Below are 19,866 nucleotides of genomic sequence, written 5' to 3' on the forward strand. Positions count from 1 at the left end.
AAATACTTCATGAGCTTTAGGAAAAACAAAGAAATAGCACATAGACACATCCAGATCATTGCAATTTATGTAGGGTCTTTTTTTCTTTTTCTTTTGCAGACCCAATAATACAAATATTACCGTGAAAAGTGACATCTGTATGTTTGTTAATATCACTTTTCACAGCAAGTCCTGGCAAGTTAAGACCTGGATGGAGGGGTGGGGGAGAGGCAGCGGGGGCCAGGGAGGATGGATGGGGGACCCGCCACCACCACATGGTTGGAGGGGTGGGTTGGCGCCCTGGGCCAGCACCCACTGGAGCCCAGAGTTGGCGCCCGCACTTGCGTGGTCACGGCCGGGATCGGCGCCCAGGGCCAGGATCGGCGCCCACTGCCACACAGCCGGGGGCCAGCACCCAGAGCCCGGCACTTGCTCCTGTGCGACCGGGGCCGAGGGTCGGCACCCAGGGTCAGTGCCTGGGGTCCACAACCGCTGCTGCACAGCCAGGGCTAGGAGTCAGTGTCCTGTGCCAGCACCCGCCTGAGCCTGGGGTTGGTGCCTGAGGCCGTGTGACTGGGGCTGAGATCAGCGCCCGTGGCCAGCACCTGCCGGAACCCAGAGTCGACATCCAGGAGCGGTGCCTGGGGTCAGCAGCCAGGGCTGGGGTCAGAGCGTGCAGCCGGGGGTTGACTGCCACCGGGGTTTGGGGCTGGCACTCAGGGTCTGCGCCTGCTGCTGCATGGCCAGGGCTAGGGGTCAGCATCCAGATCCAGCACCCGCTGGAGCCCGAGGCCAGTGCCGGGGAGCTGCACCCAAGGCCGGCAGCCGCTGGAGCTCAGGGTTGGCGCCTGGGGCCAGCACCCAGGGTCAGTGACTAGGGCTGGGGGTTGGCGTGCATGGATGGGGGCCAGCGGCTGCTGGTGTGATCGGGGGTCAGTGCCACGTGGCCAGAGCCACAGATCAGAGCCAGCCGCTATGCGGCCAGGGGCTGGAGCCTGACGCCCCATGGCTGGAGCCCTAGTCTGCAGCCAGGCTCTCTAAGTCCCCGCCGCCCAACCACCCCAGGGCTGATGTCCGAGCCCCATTAAGCCCCCCGCCCCCCCTCCGGTAGAGAACTCACCATGCTCCTGCAGCCACCTGGCTCCAAGGGCAGGGCAGGGCATCCAGGAGCAACAGGGAGGTCAGGGGGTGGGGGTGTCTGATGCTTTGCCGCCTGCCCTCCCCGCCCCCACCACCACGGAGGAAGCTGTCCTGGCTTCAGGGAAACCCCCGGGTGGCCGCATTTGAGAAACGGGGGGCTAACACGGAGTGTGAGCCGTGCCCATGCCGGGCTTCCCCGCGTTATCCTCCTCCTACCCGCCTTTTCGCCAGAGGCAGCCTTCTGGCCCGTTCCCAACCGAGCTGCTCCCTCTGGGGAAAGCGCATCCCCTGGAAAACATCCTCTGCCCCACTCCCGCCATCGGGCAGCAGTGGGGCTGCAATGGCTCTTGTTCTTAATTGCAGGGCACCGTCCACTCCCTGCCCCACCCCCACACCGTCTCCCTGTGTCCCACTTCTCGCCAAGGGGCAGGTCATCTTCCCCTGGGACATGCAGCTCTCCTCCTCACAGGGTCAGTAGTTAGAGGGGGTGGCCCAAGCCAGTCCGTCTTCTCAGACACCCAGCTGGCCCTCCCCTCTCTCAGCTCTCCGATGGGGAGGCCTGCTACCTCCCATGCCCCTCTGCTCCCCATGAGACAGGCCTGCTCCTCCAGTGACGAGCAGCAGGACCCCAAAACACCTTCTGTTGGTCCCACTGCTCTAGCCCCTTAGCGTTTAGAGGCACCTCCACCCCACAGTGCATGGTAGGTGATACAATCCAATAGTGATGGGACACAACGGAGGAATCCCTGGCTGGGCTCTCTGGCCTGGCCATGCAGACCATCCGACTGGTCCCTTCTGGTCTGGTGTTTCTGGGTCCCGCGGTCCCAGAACAAGAGGGAGGTCAGCTCACCTGCTCCTCCAGGAGGTAGAAGAGGTGATCTCCTCTGAGCCTACCTGCTGACGAAAGAGGACAGAGCAGACCAGCTGCTCTCCATCTGAATACCACCACCGCCCTAGGTGTGGATACAAGGGGATGTGGCTACTGGTGCAGTGGGCTGCATTAATCCAGGGTGTAACTCCACTGATCTCAGGATGAATTGGTCACCGAGAACCACTCGTTCCGCAGATTTAACCCTTCTCCGTCTGCAATTTGGCCACACACCAATCGTAACCTCCCTGGTTTTTTTCATCATTCGTGATTGTTAGACAAGGAGCATTTCTGAACATGTTTTGGCCTTTGACTTGGTTGCCAAGTGTTTAGGTGAGATAGGCAAGGTTTGCCATTTGAGCACCTAAGCCGCACGCCATGGGGTCTGTTTCCTAATTGCATGACATCAGGTTAGCGCTTCCAACACTTCACCACTGACGAATACTGATATTTACACCAGTAAAAAGCTCCTCCAAAAACATCCGTGTGAACAAATCACAAGTTCCCTAACGTGCGCTGAACAGTGAATGTAAAATCACACAAACACAGCCAGCCACTGTGGTTAGAGCTTCCCAACTACAGTCACAACTATTGGGCTGGAACCCAGGAGATCTGGTTCTATTCCAGGTCTCACACAGATGCCATGTGTAATTTTGGAGGAATCAATCTCTTTGTGCCTCAGTTTCCCCATCTACACCATGGGGATAATAACCTCAACACACACACACACACAAACTCCTGGCAGTGAGTCTCAGAGCCCAGGTCAACTGACTCCGCCCGAATGTTTCCACTGCTATTGTTAGCCACACAGCATGAGTCCTGCAAGCCTGAGTCAGTTGATTTGAGCTCAGGGACTTTTTTGCAGCCATACCCTTAGCTAACAGGGGTGGTGTGAGGAGAAATTCTTAACTGCGTGTCAGTCAATCCAATACTACACTCATCCGGGCCCACGTGGAGAGACAGAATATTTGCCCAGCTCTAAATAATATCTGCTTCACAGCGATGTAGTGACGCTCATAATTAATTAACTCATTATCTCAAACTCCCTAAAGGACAACTGCTAGGTAATAGCACGTTATCATAGGGCTGAAGCATGGAACATCTTTAGACAAAAGCTACTGACTTCCGGCCTCTGACAAGAAAATGACAGCTCCCCACAAAAAGGTGCACCGTTACTGGCTTTTCTTTATAAGACCGAAATCCAAGTGAACACGTTACAGAGATGGTGCTACGACGGGTGGGCTGGATGTTTCTGTCTTCCCACTGTTGCGCTGATATCTTCTCCAGTTGCTATGTATGTTCCCGTCGCGGTTCAAGGAGCCCACTGATCCCAGCTACTCCAGTTCTTCATGAAATTTGATTTCTGGAGCTTGTAAGTGCTGAGGATTCGTCCCAGGAAGAACTTTCAGCATCCGCAGCATGTTCAGATGTTGGTGTCCCTGCTCAGACGCTGCCGGTGCTGTGTGTGACATTTCACTGGGTGCAGGGCTCGGGCCAGCCGCACTTACAGAGCTCCCAGGATTTCCCAGTCCCCACAAACGGAGCGTAAACCACGGCAGAAGGACAGGGGCCTCTGCTGCCAACGTCTGCAGCCCCTGCTCAATCTGCAGCCAAGCCTGCATGGCTTTTGGGTTGGACATGGCCACTAACATCTCAGGGTTCTGGATCTGCTGAAAGAAATTCGGCAGCCCATGCGTCACTGGTTCTTGGTGCTGGGGGCTCTCCGCCGAGAAGGTGGCCTGTGCTGCCAGCTGAGCGTTCTGTATCAGCGACAGCATCATGCACTTGGTGTAGGATGCGCACAAGTTCACGATCAGCTGGGGGTTCTCGGTGATCTGCTGCACCAAGTTCTGAATCCCTCCTGTAGTGAACATCCCCGGTCCCAGATTTGGCACCGAAGAGCTCTGCCCAAAAGGGTTGGTGCTGCTGCTGGTAACACCGCTGTCCAGGTCCCCGCAGGTGCTGTTGGTGCAGATGCTTGTGGCACTCTGGGAGACGGAGGGAGGAGCCGACAGGTCTCTGTGATCTACGCAGGACGGCTGGCCACCCCCACCCACACCCTCCAAGGAGGGATTCCTCACCAGCATAGCAAAGGGAAGGTTTCCAAATTGCTCTTGGGCGGCGCTTAGCACTGGTTCCTGGGGCTCGGCATAGGCGCATCTCAAGGCATTGTCCCCGCCCGGGATGTTTTCCAAGTTGCTCAAGGCTCGGTCTTGACTCCTCATCTCCTGCATCATTTCTGGGTTGCGAACGATGTCCAGCATCTCCCTCATGATGTCCGCATTGTTGAGGATGCGGCTGATCTCTGGGATTTGTTGGGCCAGCTGCTGCATCTGCGGGTGGGCCATGATCAGCTGCCTCATCAGGTCAGGGTTGGAGAGCATGCTCTGGATAAACGGGTTCTCCACCTTCCGGGCCATCATCTCCGAGCTGGCCAGGAGCTGCAGTGGGCTCTGAAGTTCGGTGCTGGACACATTCACGCCCAGGCCTCGCCTGCTCAGATCAAAGGTGCTGCCATGGGCGGGGGCGATGCCGGATGGCGCTGGGGTGGGGGCAATGTTCCTGGCCACGTACACGTGTGGAAGTGGATTGTCCTGGGGTCTCTTCTGCGTCCTGATGACGAGATGGACAGTGATCCCGTCCTGGATCCCCCGCTGCCTGAGGGTGTCCTGGTCTTTCAAAATCCTCCCAACAAACACCAGCACCAGCTGGCTGGTCTGGCAGTTGAAGTGCTTGGAGATCTCCTCCTTGAACTGCTTGATGGTGCTGTTCTCTGGCACCACAAACTCCTCCTTCAGCTTGGGGGTTTTCACCGTGACTCGGATGATGCGGGGGTTGGCGGCGATGACTGGGCAGGCGATGGTGTTCTCTCCGCTGTCAGCCATGCTTAGCGAGGCTCCGGGAGGGCCGAGGAGAGCCGGAGTGCGGGGGGCTGGGTTTCCTTAACTATGGTGATATTCTTAGTATTGTTCTTGCTGCTGTGATCCCAGATCTACAGGTGAGGGAGCAGGAGAAGGGAACCGACCTCCCCCTGCCCTGCGTAATGCCAGAATCCAGGCCCAAATCATGCATACCAGCCCCCACCTCTTCACTCCCAGGGCACCGGCTCCCTCCTGCCCCTCCAGCAGTTCACCGCACTGCCTGACAGCTGGGCCGACTGTGACATCACCGATGACATCTTTGTGAGCAGCAACGGCATTGGCAGCCCCTACCTCCCTGCTCCCCGAAATGGACAGACACAAGAAAGATGCTGATCCATTGGAGCGGGCCCAGAGAAGAGCCACGGGAATGATGAAAGGATTAGAAACCCTGCCTGATAGCGATAGGCTCAAAGAGTCCAATCGGTTTGGTTTAACAAAGGGAAAATTAAGGGGTCACTTGATCACAGGGTGTAAGTACCTACGCAGGGAACAAACATTTAACAATGGGCTCTGCAGTCTAGCCGAGAAAGGTCTGACGTGACGCAATGCCTGAAAGTTGAAGCTAAACAAATTGAGACTTTTTAACAGGGAGGGTAATTAACCCTTGGAACAGTTTACAAGGGTTGTGGTGGATTCTCCATCACTGACCACTGTTCAGTCAAGACGGGATGTTTTTTCTAGCAGATCTGCTCTAGGAATTATTCTGGGGCAGTTCCCTGGCCTGTGAGATGCAGGGGCTCAGACTGGATGAGCACAATCTTCCCTTCTGGCCTTGGAATTAATGAATCTGTGAATCATGGGGATGTGAAGCCAGGGAGGGTTGGATTTTCCTCTGCCTTGGTGCGGATCAGGAATAACTCCGCTGAAAGCAAAGACAGCGGTGCATGGTCAGAATCAAAGCCCATGGCCCTGCTTCTCCTCTGCTCCACACCTGCTGTCCTTCACGGTGCAGAACGAGGGCACGGCTGTGGCATGCGTGGCCTTGTTTCTCTCTGCTTCTCTGATGTTGAGAAAGTGGATAAGGAACATTTATTTACTTATTTCCATAATACAAGAACTGGGGGTCACCAAATGAAAATAATAGGCAGCAGGTTTAAAACAAATAAAAGGAAGTTCTTCTTCATGCAGTGCACAGTCAACTTGTGGAACTCCTTACCTGAGGAGGTTGTGAAGGCTAGGACTATAACAATGTTTAAAAGGGAACTGGATAAATTCATGGTGGCTAAGTCCATAAATGGCTATTAGCCAGGATGGGTAAGAATGGTGTCCCTAGCCTCTGTTCGTCAGAGGATGGAGATGGATGGCAGGAGAGAGATCACTTGATCATTGCCTGTTAGGTTCACTCCCTCTGGGGCATCTGGCATTGGCCACTGTCGGTAGACAGATACTGGGCTAGATGGACCTTTGGTCTGACCCAGTACGGCCGTTCTTATGTTCTTATGTTCTGTCTAGCCTAGTTTGTAAGCTCCTTGGGGCAGGGATCACATCTCAATTTGCTAGTTTGGGAGATCCCTGGTACAGGCCATTGGGCCCTAATGGAAACAAGATTAAGTAATAATACTGAGCTGTTTCATCAGTGGATCTCAAAGCACCAGGACGTCAGTATCATTATTCCCATTTTACAGATGGGGAAACTGAGGCACGGGAAGGTGACCTGACTTGCTCAAGGTTCTCCAGCAGGCCGGTGGCAGAGCTTGGGGATAGAACCCAGATCTATCCCCACCCCATATTCATAGCCTGTGTGGATGTCATCTAGGGACTACATGCCATGCAGACACTTTGCCTTGGGGTTACAAGACTGGCCTAGGGTGAAAGGAAGGAACTGTTTTCTCTTGTTCTTCTGTGGTGTACAGCAGGAGTACGGGGTGGCTAACCTAGAGTCAGTATGTAATGGGGTCTGTAACTAACTCTCTGCCTCCCTCCTTCCTCCCAGAGCCAGAGGGTCCTCCCCCACACCCCAGCAGAAGCTATTGCAAAAATGGGGAAAAATAAACAGGTTTATGAACTTCCAGTTCATTGAGGTACAGACCTGGCCCTGCTCTGCCTCTGCTCCGCAGCCTGGCTCCGCACTCGCAGAGTGGGCAGCCCCTGGCTGGGACACACACACCCCTGCCGAGCCCCCCTTGACTCCACTGTGCCCCCAGAGGGGAGTCTATCTCCCCATCTCAGTGCAGTCTGCTCCCCAGTTTCCTCATTGGCAAAGTGACCTGGGTAAATTGATGGAGGGGATGGTATAATGAGATTGCCTACGGTGGCGAATGGCTCATCTGCAAGTGCTAGCAGCAAATATCTCCAATGGCCTTAAAAGGTAAACACAATGCGTTGCGAAGGGTTAACACGGCTTTTCAAAGGGAAATCTGCCTCACCAAGCTATTCAATACTTTGAGGGGGTCAACAAGCATGTGGACAAGGGAGATCCAGTAGCTACAATGCACTTGGACAATCAGCCTTTGACAAGGTCCCTCACCAAAGGCTGTTCAGCAAAGTAACCCGTCACGGGATAAGAGGGCAGGTCCTCTCCTGGGTCCGTAACTGGTTAAAAGACAGAAAACGAAGGGTGTAGTAAGAAGAGGGTCTGCAACATAAGCCCTTGTATCAGAGGCCTGGTAGGAGGCCTGAAGCCTGAACTAAAGTAGCGGTCAAAACTTTGCCAATATGAAGCAAAGTCAGGTTGTGTGCAAGAGGCAGGCCCTGCTCCCCGAATCTGGCAGGTACAGGGCGGATATTGTTCTCTCTACGTGCTGCACTGGCTCTGTCCAGAGAGTCCGTACAAGCTCTGGCTAATGTTTGGTACCCAATTAACATCAAGTCAATGTAGATATTAATGTTCTCTGTAGTGTAGGTACCTTGGCTTTTAGCCATGAAAGCAATATGATGGTGTGCCTCGGTTTCCCTTCTCAAACAGCACATTAGGTCTGGAATGTCTTGTCTGCTGTGAAATGTTCCAAGACTGGTTACATGCCCTAGCTTTAAGACAGCAGTATTACATGGCCTTTGGACATAACGTGTGTTATCATATAAGAAACAGTTTAACCATAGAGGCTTTTAGCACATACTGAGTTCTTATGTATCACTCCCAACGTGTTCAAGGGTTTTTCCAAAAGACCATGTACATTGTACATCTTTACAGTTCTGGGCATTAGCAACAAACCAGTTGCAACATTTAACATTAGCATTAACATCAAATTTACCACAACCATACATTTACCAGCATTTTTCTCATGCCACGCCTTTGCCTCAATACCGTTGGGGTTTTGGCATTTTAGGGTTAATCTGTGGCTTCCATCAGAACAGGGAGGAAGAAAAAACCTTTTCCCTGCTAGAGGGTCAAATTCTGAACTCTCTTGCTTAACAGAATCCATTGGCTGGCTAGCTGTGTCCCATTACCAATTCCAAGGCTGGACTCTGTCTCAAAGAGACCATCCATTTTGACTAGCATGTTAGACTCAAGATCCCTTTGTCCTTCCATTACCAACCTCTGCTTCCACATAGAATCAGATCTCAAGTTCACTGAGAGACTACAAGACATACCCAAAATGTCTAGAGATGAGAGTTTCTGACGTTAGCAGAAGGCTAATCCCCGGGAGGAATCAGCACCTTATCCTCAGTGGCAAAACATGCCTTTAACAGGAGGTAAAACACAGCTAATCACACACACACCCCTTCCGTTCTCTCTCTCGCTCTCCCACAGTCAGGGGGACCAGAGACCACTTGCAAATGAGACCCTCGCCCAGGCACTAGGCCACAGCACCCCTGATCTCTCTCCCACCCAGCCACTCCCCACAAAGCCATGAGTGTAGGGAAGAGAGCGAGATCAGCCTGGGGAAGCCGGGCCCATCCACATGAAATGTGCCGTAAGGCAGCCAAACACAAGGTCCGTGGGACGCAGGCCTTGGCTGCAGAATGGAGGACCAGGGCTGCCCAGAGGATTCAGGGGCCTGGGGCAATGCAATTTTGGGGGCCCCTTCCATCAAAAAGTTGCAGTATTATAGAATACTGTATTCTCATGGGGACCCCTGCGGGGCCCGGGGCCTGGGGCAAATTGCCCCACTCCTCTCCCCGGGCGGCCCTGTGGAGGACTGAGGCCGGCAGAGCTGGGACCCTGAGAATGGTTTAGGAGTTTGAGGAGGAAAGAAACAAACCCAAGGTGGCACAGCAGGTTGGTGGCAGAAACAAAACTAGAGCCCCTGTCTCCCAATGTGCAGCTTTCTGTTACCATTAAGAGTCCAGCTCAGATGTAGCTTGTCACAGAGGAGATGCACACACCGTGCTCTCTCGCAGAGTGATTTTACCTTTGTGCTTTCTTGTTTTGTTGTTTCCCTTCATCTTAGAACAAGACTCACTTGGTCTGGCTGCCTTCTGTGGCAGTGTGCAGTGTTGCTGTAGCCATGTCTGTCCCAGGATATTAGAGAGACAAAGTTGGGAGGAGATATGTTTTATTGGACCAACTTCTGGTGATGAGAGAGACCAGCTTTCCAGCTCATACATTGGAAGTACATAATTACAGAATCCCTATAGTTCAGATGAAAACCTGCCTTTAATTTCCAAGTCTCAAAGCATTTACTGTTGCCTCCTTTAGCTCAGCAGGAAGCTTCTGCTGCAGCATCGATAAAACACATTGATCACCCGTTTCAGGATCTCTTTTGTTCTCACCCCATACACGATGGGGTTTAACATGGGGGGAATGAGCACATAGAGGTTGGCCAGTAGGATGTGAATATAACCTGGGATGTTGTGCCCAAATCGATGTGCAAAAAAGGAGAAAAAGGCCGGTGTGTAGAACATCAGTATGACACAGAGGTGGGAGCCGCAGGTGCGGAGAGCCTTGAGCCGGGCGTCCTTCGATGGGAGCTGGAAAACGGCCCTGAGAATCAGTCCATAAGATACAGCAATGAGCACAGCATCCAAGCCGATTGCTAAAATAGCCACAGCTAAGCCATACCAGACATTGACTGTGATGTCGTCGCAGGCCAGCCGGGCTATGCCCATGTGCTCACAATAGGTGTGAGGCAGGAGGTTGGTTCTGCAGAACTTCAGACGCTTCACGAGAAAGATGACAGGGAAAATTATACAGAAACTTCTTGTGACAGCTGCCAGCCCCATCTTTCCGATCACAGACTTGGTTAGCATGATGGTGTATCTCAGGGGGTCGCAGATGGCAACGTATCGATCAAACGCCATGGCCAGTAGGATGGCCGACTCGGCAATAAAAATGACATGGATGAAGAACATCTGGGTCAGGCAAGCAGCAAAAGAAATTTCCCCCGCTCTAAACCAGAATACAGCCAGCATCTTGGGCACCGTAGTGGTAGATAACAGCAGATCAGCAGTGGCCAGCATGGACAGGAAAAGATACATGGGCTCATGGAGGCTTCGTTCTGTTAGTATAATGAATATTATGAGAGAGTTCCCCAAAAGCGCCACAATGTACATCAGACAGAAGGGGATGGAGATCCAGACCTGAGACTCTTCCATGCCTGGGATGCCGGTCAGCATGTAGGTTACAGGGTCAAAAAAGGTGTGATTGTCAGTTGGCATCATGTACCATCACTTGGATCTTCTCTTCAGTTTCCAGTAACTAACAGCAAAAGAGAAAATCAGTGAGAACTCACGCATCAGCTAGGACTGGTGTGCATTTGTTGACAGAATCACAGATACCATCAAAAACTTTGTTGTGTGACAACTGCCTGTCAGGGAAGGACCATAAATTCAGAAACAGGGAACATCTCCATTCCAGAAGAGGGAAGATGGCTTGGATGGTTCTGGCCCCAGGTGAAGCAGGGTGCTCCCTCCTGGTGTTGCAGTCCACAGCAGAATCTCTCCTCCTCACATTTGCTACAATTGCTCTCAGGGTTCAAGCGGTGACTGTGAAAGTGAAAGTGAGTTAAAGCAGCCACACAACTGGTTCTTCTGGCACTTACCCCGGTTTTACACTCACCAGTGGGGAGTCACTCCCAGTTTATAATGGGGTGAGAGCAAAACCTGTTTCATTCAAAATCCTGCTGCTGGATGCTTTAGGCTCTGAGGCCTTGAACTGACCAACTCTCAAACCCACAAGTAAACTCATTCACGAGCAATTCCCATTGACATTTATGAAAATACCCACCTGAGTAAAATTGCAATTTTCTCAGGATTTGGTCCTAAATATGTGAAGCCAACCTCAATTAAGGTCTGGTCTGCGCTACAGACCTATGCTGGGATAACTACATCGACCAGGTGTGTGAAAAATCCACCCCCCTGAGCTCTGTAGTTACACTGACCCAACCCCGCATATAGACCACACTATGTCGGCATAGAGCAGAGGTTCTTGCAACAATTTTTTGGGTGGCCTCAGTGTGCGGCCACCAAATCTTGCTGGTGGCTGCACTGACACTTTTTCCTAAAATACTTGATTAACTTTAGGAAAAACAAACGAACAGCACATAGACACGTCCGCATCATTGTAAGTTATGTTGGATTTTTTTTTAGCACACTCAATAATAAAAATTTAAAAAGTGATATTTGTGTGTTTGTTATTATCAATCGCTTTTCACAGGACACTTAGTAGGTATCTAGAAGCCTGTGAAAAGTGACACTTGCACGTTTGTTCATAGCACTTTTCTCAGCAAGCCCCAGGACAAATTAAGCCCTGGATGCAGGGAGGGAGGCAGTGGGGGAGATGGTGGCATGGATATGGGTCAGGGGAGACAGGTGGGCCCTAGGGTGATGGACAGGTGGATGTGAAGCCAGGAAGGCTGTGGGGCCCGGGGGCAATCGAGAGGGGGGCGTGAATGCGGGGCCAAGGGAGAGGGGGTGGGGGTGAGCCCCGCAGCTGCACGGCTGGAGCCGGGGGTTGGGGCCCACTGCCATGCGGCTAGAGGTCAGTGCCCTCGGCCAGAGCCCGGAGTTGGGGGCAGGAGCTGCACGGCTGGGCCAGGGAGTGTTAGGGGGCTTCTTCCTTCACCCTCTCACTTCCCTGGTCCTTCTCGCGTGAACAGAGAGCAGCAACACCCAAAGTCCGAAGGTGCAAACCATTCAATATTTATTGAGGTGAACTTCCAGCAGCTTAAATCCAAGTTCCTTTTCCTTATTTTCGAATCCCAACTTACTTCCTGTTTGCCCCTAATTTATATAGTAATATTCTCAGCTAGACCTTAACCAATCATTTTACTGAAATTTACCTAACCAATCCTAATAGAGTGTAACATGATTACCTAACCAATTATATCCCACCACCTTAATTCATTTACACCCAGCAAAATTAATTATACAGCAGACAGAAACAGTCACAGAACCAGACAGAGACCATGCAAATAAACAATAGCAAAGTGGGAGCTGTAATGACCAAACAATGCAGAAGTGAGGATTTCACAACTCCATCTGTACAGACATAAGGGATCCCAGCTGTGTCTATCGATAAGTGAGTTCTTACCAGACAGAAAACTATCAAACTAAATTTCCTTTTACATATTCCAGGCTCTTCCCTTTCTCTGGAGGTGATGGAATATCAGGGCAGGATTGTATTCCTAACAGCCCAATAGCACCTTATTTCAGTGTGACGGGTTTGGGATGTGAGGATGTGACCGTACACTTCCCAGCTTATGGCTGCCTCTGCTGCTTAGCCAAAGGCCTCAGCCTAAGAACAGGGCCTCCGACTATCCTAGTGAGAGAAGGCCCAGACACAGGCGGACTGTGATTTTGATTCTTTGGTTTTAGATCCCTGTAACTAGCTAAGTGATAAACATACACCTAAGCTCTTAACGTATAAGCCTTTGCAGACAGGCCTGAATATCTATATCCTAACAGGGAGTTGGAGCCCAGGGCCGGTGCCTGCCGCCATGTGGGCAGAGCCTGGAGCTGGGTGCTGGGGTCCGGGACTGCGTGGCCAGAACCAGGGGTCAGTGCCCACTGCCATGGGCCGAATCCAGCACCCGCTGCTGCACGCCCGGGGATCGGTGCACACCTGGGTCCAGGGATCAGTGGCTGCTGCACGCCCGGGGATCGGTGCCTGGGGCCAGTGCCCACTGCCATGAGCCGAACCCAGCACCCGCTGCTGCGCGCCCGGGGATCGGTGCCTGGGACCAGTGCCCGCTGCTGCGCGCCCGGGGATCAGTGCACACCTGGGTCCAGGGATCAGCGCACACCAGGGATCAGCGGCTGCTGCCACATGCTGGGGATCGGAGCCTGGGGCCAGTGCCTGCTGCTGCACCCCCAAGGCTGGGGATCAGTGCCTGGGGGCAGCAGTCAGGACTGGGGGTCGGAGCATGCAGCTGGGGTTGGTGTCCGGGGACAGGGGCGGCCATGGGGCTCAGTGCCTGGGGCCAGAAATGAGAATTGGAGCCTGCACCGTGTGGCCAGGGGTTGGAGCCTGAACCGAAGCCCCATGGCCGAATGCCAGGGCCCCATGTCCAGAGCTGGGGGGCAGCGTCCAAAACCCTGCAGGCAGAGCTGGGTGTTGGCACCTGGAGCCCTGGTCCACGCAGCCACTGAGTCCTGCCACTGGAGCCCACCTCCCGACCACCCCCGGGCAGCAGCCCCAGGCTCATTGTCCCCGGCCCCCCAGGTGGAGCACTCACCTGCTCCTGCAGCGCTGTGCCCACCTGTCTCCAGGGGCCGCGCAGGGAGGGAGGGGAGAGGGCCGATGCTTTGCCTCCCCCCCATCACCACTGAGGAAGCTGTCGTGGCCGCAGGGAAACCCCCCGGTGGCCACGTTTGCGGAACATCGGCCCAGAGCATCTTTGAGAGCTCACCCCAGCGGCGCAGCTGGGCCCCTGCAGCATTTCAAGCCGAGCCCTGCCCGTAGCTCTGCCGCAGAGAACTACAGCTGCAGTAAGTGGGACATCGGCATCAAAACAGCCCTTACAATCGGCTGCTCCTGGGTCCTACAGTCCGGACATTCACAGCTGTGCTCCTTGAAACCAGTTAATTTCTGCCAACCAGAACAGACCCAGTCCTGGGGTCCTTATGGCGTTAATGGAAGTGTTGCCTGAGTGAAGGTCTCGGGATTTGGGGTGTAGAATATCACAGGGCCTGAGTAGTTTTACTCTGAACAGTCACATTAACCTAGAATGGCCCAGTCCAGAGCCCACTGAGTTCAACAGCAAGACCCCAGTGACTCCCCTGGGAGTGGATCAGGGTAACCCGGTGACCTCTTCCCAACACCCAACCTCAGCGCAGTCACAGGAGCGTATCTCAGTGCCCCGGCTCCCGTCCTGCCCCTGCAGTCGGAGTTACGCACCCCCATTCTAGCCAACCCAGCTCAAACATTTCCTAGGTTTCATGTGTTTCCATTTCCCCCTTCACAGATTCAATCCATGCAAACGACTCACCAGGCTCCGGCCCCAGCTGGGGAGGAGGAATCTCTGCCTGTGACCGGGTCGGGGAGCTGCAGGCGGCAGGGAATCTGCACTGACCGGGGCTGAGGTACAGGGATATTTATATTGCTGCCCTGTGAATCTCAGCAGGGACTCAGAGCCAGCACGGAGCCCCAAGGACCTGGCCTCTGTGACTGGCTCAGGTGGTGAAGAGCAGCAGAGAATTAACCATTTCTTCCTCTCACTTGTTTGCGCTGATCATTTCTCCTTTTGTACGTTATTTAGAAAGGTCTTTCTGACACTGAGGCCCCCGGCAAAGAGTTCCCTGTTCTTTGCAAACAGCTCATATCTCAGGCCTGACAAACTCACTACACCACACACAAGTCTATGGAATATTTACCCATAAAGAGTAGCATGTAAGGTGTGTGCAGAAAGCTTGTAACTTCTCAAGCTTCATAACCATTGCAAAAGGCATGTCTGGGTAATAGTTAAGGAATAACATATTGCTATTGACAGTGAGCTTTATGGACTTGGAGGAGAAGTTAGTCACAAAGGTACAGTGTGTCTTTGTGATAGCCCTTCCAGTGTCGTCACCCCATCCTGGTTAGCTGGGGATATAATGCCAGGCTCAGTTCTCCAGCCTTGCTCCACCCCAAGATTATCAATGGAAAACCATCAGAGACAACGGCAAACAATCAACACCACTTGGAGGTAAATGAAGGAACATTACAACAGACAGTATTGCTCTACCTACGGGGTGAAAATAATAATAAATAATAAATTCTTACCGGTACATGGACAGACCCCGGGCCCCAGAAGAGGCCTCCCCCAGTCAGCCCATCTGCGCTCCCTGGCCTCCACTGCCCAGGCTCCGGTGCCGGGAGAGAAGAGTTACCAGAGTTAATGACCACACATATTTTGGAAGGGTGAGTGACCCCCATGGCTCGGGGTTTAAGCCAATCTCTGTTAGAGATAAGGATGGGATGCAGGGTGTGAGGGGAAGATTATCCCATATCCCCTCATGAGAGATTCTCACAGCATCTTCTGAAGCATCTGGTGCGGGCCACTGCTGGAGACTGGCTACTGGGCTCGATGGACCTGGCTCTGATCCAGTCTGTTGGTTCCCATGTACCTCTACCAAGGTGCAAAGGTGACCTACTGCACAGCCCCTATGTACAGTGAGCATTGACGTTAAACCAAAAATGGAGCTGGAACTTTCCAAAAGTGAGCTGCTGATTTGGGAGCCCCCATCCTGGGACACACCTCAGCCTAGATTTCAAGAGGTGCTGAGCTCTCACAGCTCCCACTCTCTGCCACTGGAGTGGCGAGTGCTCAGCAGCTGTGAAAAAACAGACCCTGGATGACACAAGCTCAGCATCCAAACAGGAGCGGCGGATAGGGATGCCAACTTTCCGACTGCAGAGAACTGAACACCCTTGCCCTTCCCCTCCCCTTCTCCGAGGCCCTGCCCCCTGCTCCCTCCATCCCTGCTCCCTCCCTCGCTCGCTCTCCGCCACCCTTGTTCACTCGCTCAGGGGGTTGGAGGTGCAGGAGGAGGTGAGGCTCTGGCTGAGGGTGCAGGATCCGGGGAGGGGCCAGGAATGAGGGGTTTGGAGTATGGGAGGGGTCTCTGGGCTGAGGTAGGGGGCTGGGGTGCAGGACAAGTTTTGGGGTACAGGTGGTGCTTACCTCAGATGGCTCCTGGAAGCGGCCTGCATGTCTCTCTGGCTCCTAGGCAGAGGCACAGCCAGGAGGCGCTGCATGGTGCGTACTGTCCCGGTCCAGAGGCGCCACCCCTGCAGATCCCATTGGCCATAGTTCCCTGCCAATGGAAGCTGTGGGGCTGGCATTTGAGGTGGGGAGAATGCGGGGAGCCCCCTGGCCACCCCCAGCCTGTGGCCAGACATGCTGGCTGCTTCTGGAAGCCCCTCAGAGCCAGGGTGGGCAGGGAGCCTGCCTTAACCCCGCTGCACCACCATCCAGATTTTTAACGGCCCGGTCAGAGTTGCTGATTGCTTCTGTCAGCGAGGGGCTGAGTCAGAGAATTTCTCTTCTCAGCGCAGACTGGATTGGCAGCAATAGTAAAGGGCGCCAGGAGCGAAGGCAGCCATGGGTCTGTTTGACTCCGCCTCCATTACTGTCTGGGCATCAGGGACCACAGGTTTTGAATATCAGTCTACATGGCCCTTAGGCACTAGTACACTCCTGTGACAAAGTGGGTTTTTCCTCCTTATTATGTTGTACGCGAGCCTATTTGAGTCACAATTTTGCATGACTACTGTGTGTGCCTCAGTTTCTCTGTGTGCGGCACCAATGCCTAGGTGATGGGAATAAGGGTGTGAGACTTTTTTGCTGAGGCCCTCGGGGCCAGGTGAGGCGGCTCCAGCTGCCTGCACATAAGCAATGGCTGGTGCCCTTCATCACCTGAGACCCAGGAGCGGGATGCAACCAGGTGACACTTTGTCTGGGAAGGGAGACAAAGACCAGGAGGAGGAGCAACATGCACATTGGAGGTTGGGCCGGTGGAATCTGGGCAGTCCGTTGTGGGGGACTTGGAGAGAGGGGAGTGTGGGGTCTCCGGCCCAGGGTCCTCTCAAGATGGACTTTGCTGAAAGTCACTGATTTCTGTGCTAACAAGCTCTGTTCTACATTCTGTTCCTTCGACAAATAAACCTTCTGTTTTAAACGCTGGCTGAGAGTCATGGCTGACTGCAGAGTCAGAGTGCAGGGCCCTCTGGCTTCCCAACAAACTCCTCCTTCATCATGGGGGTTTTCACCATGACTCGGATGATGCACGGGTTGGCAGCGATGACTGGGCAGATGTAACGATGCTGGTTCTGGTGGGACCCAGCTGAGAGTGCCAATTTAGGACAAATTGCTTAAAGCAGGGCAGTTACAGCCCAAGGTTGGGGATTTTCCACCTCTAACGCAAACCAAACCAGCCAGACAGAGAGGACTTTGGTTTCACCCCACTGGCTCACCACAAGTCACACAAGCAATTCCCTTCGACACTCCAGTTTCCCAGTCTCACCACCAGTGCCACTCGTTATGGGGACAAATGGCTATGAAAACCAACACCCCAGTAAAAGAAAAAAAGGTTCTCCCGATCCCAAAGGACCAAGCCCCAGACCCAGGTCAATATACAAATCAGACCCCACCCACAAATCACGCTGTTGCCAATCCTTTAGAATCTAAAATCTAAAGGTTTATTCATAAAAGGAAAAAGATACAGATGAGAGCTAGAATTGGTTAAATGGAATCAATTACATACAGTAATGGCAAAGTTCTTAGTTCAGGTTTGTACAGTGATAGAATAAACTGCAGGTTCAAATCAAGTCTCTGATGGGTCATCAGTCGTTTGTGTAGAGCTTCCATTTGTAGCAAAGTCCCTCCAGAGGTATGAAGCAGGATTGAAGACAAGATGGAGATGAGGCATCAGCCTTTTATAGGCTTTTCCCAGGGGTAAGAACCTCTTTGTTCTTACTGTGGAAAATTACAGCAAAATGGAGTCTGGAGTCACATGGGCAAGTCCCTGCATACTTTACTGAGTTACAAGGCGTATCTGCCTCCTCTCAAGGGGTCAGTTGTGTAACTGATGGTCCTTAATGGGCCATCAAGCAGGCTAGGAAGAGCTAACACCAACTTTTCTGGGGTGTCACTCAGAAGCACAGCATAAGTTTGAACTACAGTCAGTATAGAGCCAGTATTCATAACTTCAACTATACAAATGATACACACCTATAGACAGCATAATCATAACCGGCAAACCCCAACCTCTCCATAGACCCCTTACACGACAACCTTTATACAATATTTGCTACAAATATATAACAGTGGGCGCAACAGTGACCTATACATTATGTCAATAATGTCACAGCAGGCAATGGTGATCTCTCCGCTGTCAGCCATGCTTAGCGAGGCTCAGGGAGGGCCGAGGAGAGCCGGAGTGCGGGGGGCTGGGTTTGCTTCACTGTGCGGAAATTCTTAGTATTGTTTTTGCTGCTGTGATCATAGATCCACGGGTGGGGAAGCAGGAGAAGGGAACCGACCTCCCTCTGCCCTGCGTAATGCCAGAATCCAGGCCCAAATCATGCATACCAGCCCCCACCTCTTCACTCCCAGGGCACCAGCTCCTCCTGCCCATCCTGCTCCTCCAGCAGTTCACCGCACTGCCTGACGGCTGGGCTGACTGTGACATCACCGATGACATCTTTGTGAGCAGTAATGGCATTGGCAGCCCCTACCTCCCTGCTCCCCGAAATGGACAGACCCAAGAAAGATGCTGATCCATTGGAGCGGGCCCAGAGAAGAGCCACGGGAATGATTAAAGGATTAGAAACCCTGCCTGATAGCGATAGGCTCAAAGAGCCCAATTGGTTTAGTTTAACAAAGAGAAAGTTAAGTCTGATCACAGTGTGTAAGTACCTACACAGGGCACACACATATAACAATGGGCTCTTCTCCCTAGCAGAGAAAGGTCTCACACAATCCAATGCTGGAAGTGGAAGCTAGACACATTCAGACTGGGAATAAAGTGGAGATTTCTAACAGCGAGAGGAAATAACCATTGGAACAATTTATAAGGGTTGTGGTGGATTCTCTATCACTGACCATTGTTCAATCAAGGCGGGATGTTTTTCTAAAATTTCAGCTCTGGGAATTATTTGGGGGCAGGTCTCCAGCCTGTGAGATGCAGGGGATCAGACTGGATGAGCACAATGGTGCCTTCCGGCCTTGGAATTAGTGAATCGGTGAGTAATGGGGATGTGAAGCCACCAATGGGCCAGTTCCCTTGGTCAGATTCTCCTCGGCCTTGGTGTGATGTCTAGTTTGTAAGCTCATCAGTAGAGGGATCACGTCTCAGTTTGGGAGGTGCCTGGCCTTTGGGCCCCACTGGAAACAAGATTAAATAATAATATTCAGCTGTTTCATCAGTGGATCTCAAAGCTCTCTGTAAAGGATGTCGTGTCATTATTCCCATTTTACAGAAGGGGAAACTGAGTTACAGGGAGGCAAAGTGATTTGCCCAAGGTTCTCCAGCAGGGTGGTGGCAGAGTGTGGGGATAGAATGCAGATCTCCTGAGTCTCACCCCATATTCGCAGCCTGAGTGGATGTCATCCAGGCTCTACATCTCCCTGCCATGCAGACACTTTGCCCTGGGGTTACAGGACTGGCCAGGGGAGAAAGGAAGGATCCTTTTCCTTGCCCTTCAGTGATGTACAGCGGGAGCAAGAGGCAACGAACCGAGAGTTGGTGTGTAACAGGGTCTGTAACTGGCTCTTCACCTGCCTCCTTCCCCCAATCCAGAGGGGCCACTGAGTCCCAACAAGAAGCTACTGGAAAAATGGGGAAAAATAAACAGATTGTGAACTTCCAGTTCACCGAGGTACAAACCTCAATCAGGGGAGGTCCCGGACGACTGGAAAAAAGCAAACATAGTGCCCATATTTAAAAAAAGGGAAGAAGGAGAATCTGAGTAACTAGAGATGGGTCAGCCTCCCTCAGTCCCTGGAAAAATCATGGAGCAGCTCCTCAAGAAATCCATTTTGAAGCACTTGGAGGAGAGGAAGGTGATCAGGAACAGTCAGCATGGATTCACCAAGGGCAAGTCCCCACTTGCAGACTGGGCAGCCCCCAGCAAGGATCTCCCCATCCCGACCTATC

The 19,866-nt window shown here is 52.8% G+C and overlaps 1 protein-coding gene and 1 pseudogene across 4 annotated transcripts; both read right to left on the minus strand.

The window, feature by feature from the left end:
• Window positions 1–3,147: 3,147 nt before the first annotated feature.
• LOC120395775 lies at window positions 3,148–5,129 on the minus strand (annotated as a pseudogene).
• Window positions 5,130–9,426: 4,297 nt separating this feature from the next.
• Window positions 9,427–18,375, minus strand: LOC120395776 (olfactory receptor 52B2-like). 4 transcript variants are annotated; one of them, XM_039520467.1, is made up of 2 exons: window positions 18,310–18,375; window positions 9,427–10,486 (listed from the first exon to the last, which is right to left on the minus strand). In XM_039520467.1, exon 2 carries the CDS (start codon window positions 10,447–10,449, stop codon window positions 9,484–9,486), a length of 966 nt encoding a protein of 321 aa, XP_039376401.1. In that variant the 5' UTR covers window positions 10,450–10,486; window positions 18,310–18,375; the 3' UTR covers window positions 9,427–9,483. The 4 variants fall into 4 exon arrangements, with proteins under 4 accessions (XP_039376401.1, XP_039376399.1, XP_039376398.1 ...); XM_039520465.1 differs by having other exon boundaries at window positions 18,300–18,351; XM_039520464.1 differs by lacking the exon at window positions 18,310–18,375 and adding an exon at window positions 14,990–15,072.
• Between the last annotated feature and the right edge of the window lie 1,491 nt (window positions 18,376–19,866).

Source organism: Mauremys reevesii, linkage group 1, assembly GCF_016161935.1.
Source record: "Mauremys reevesii isolate NIE-2019 linkage group 1, ASM1616193v1, whole genome shotgun sequence".
Taxonomy (NCBI): Eukaryota; Metazoa; Chordata; order Testudines; family Geoemydidae; genus Mauremys; species Mauremys reevesii.

What these genes read in the sequence shown, in the direction of transcription:
- LOC120395776 (XM_039520467.1), bottom strand. Translation starts at nt 10,449, where the DNA reads ATGATGCCAACTGACAATCACACCTTTTTTGACCCTGTAACCTACATG.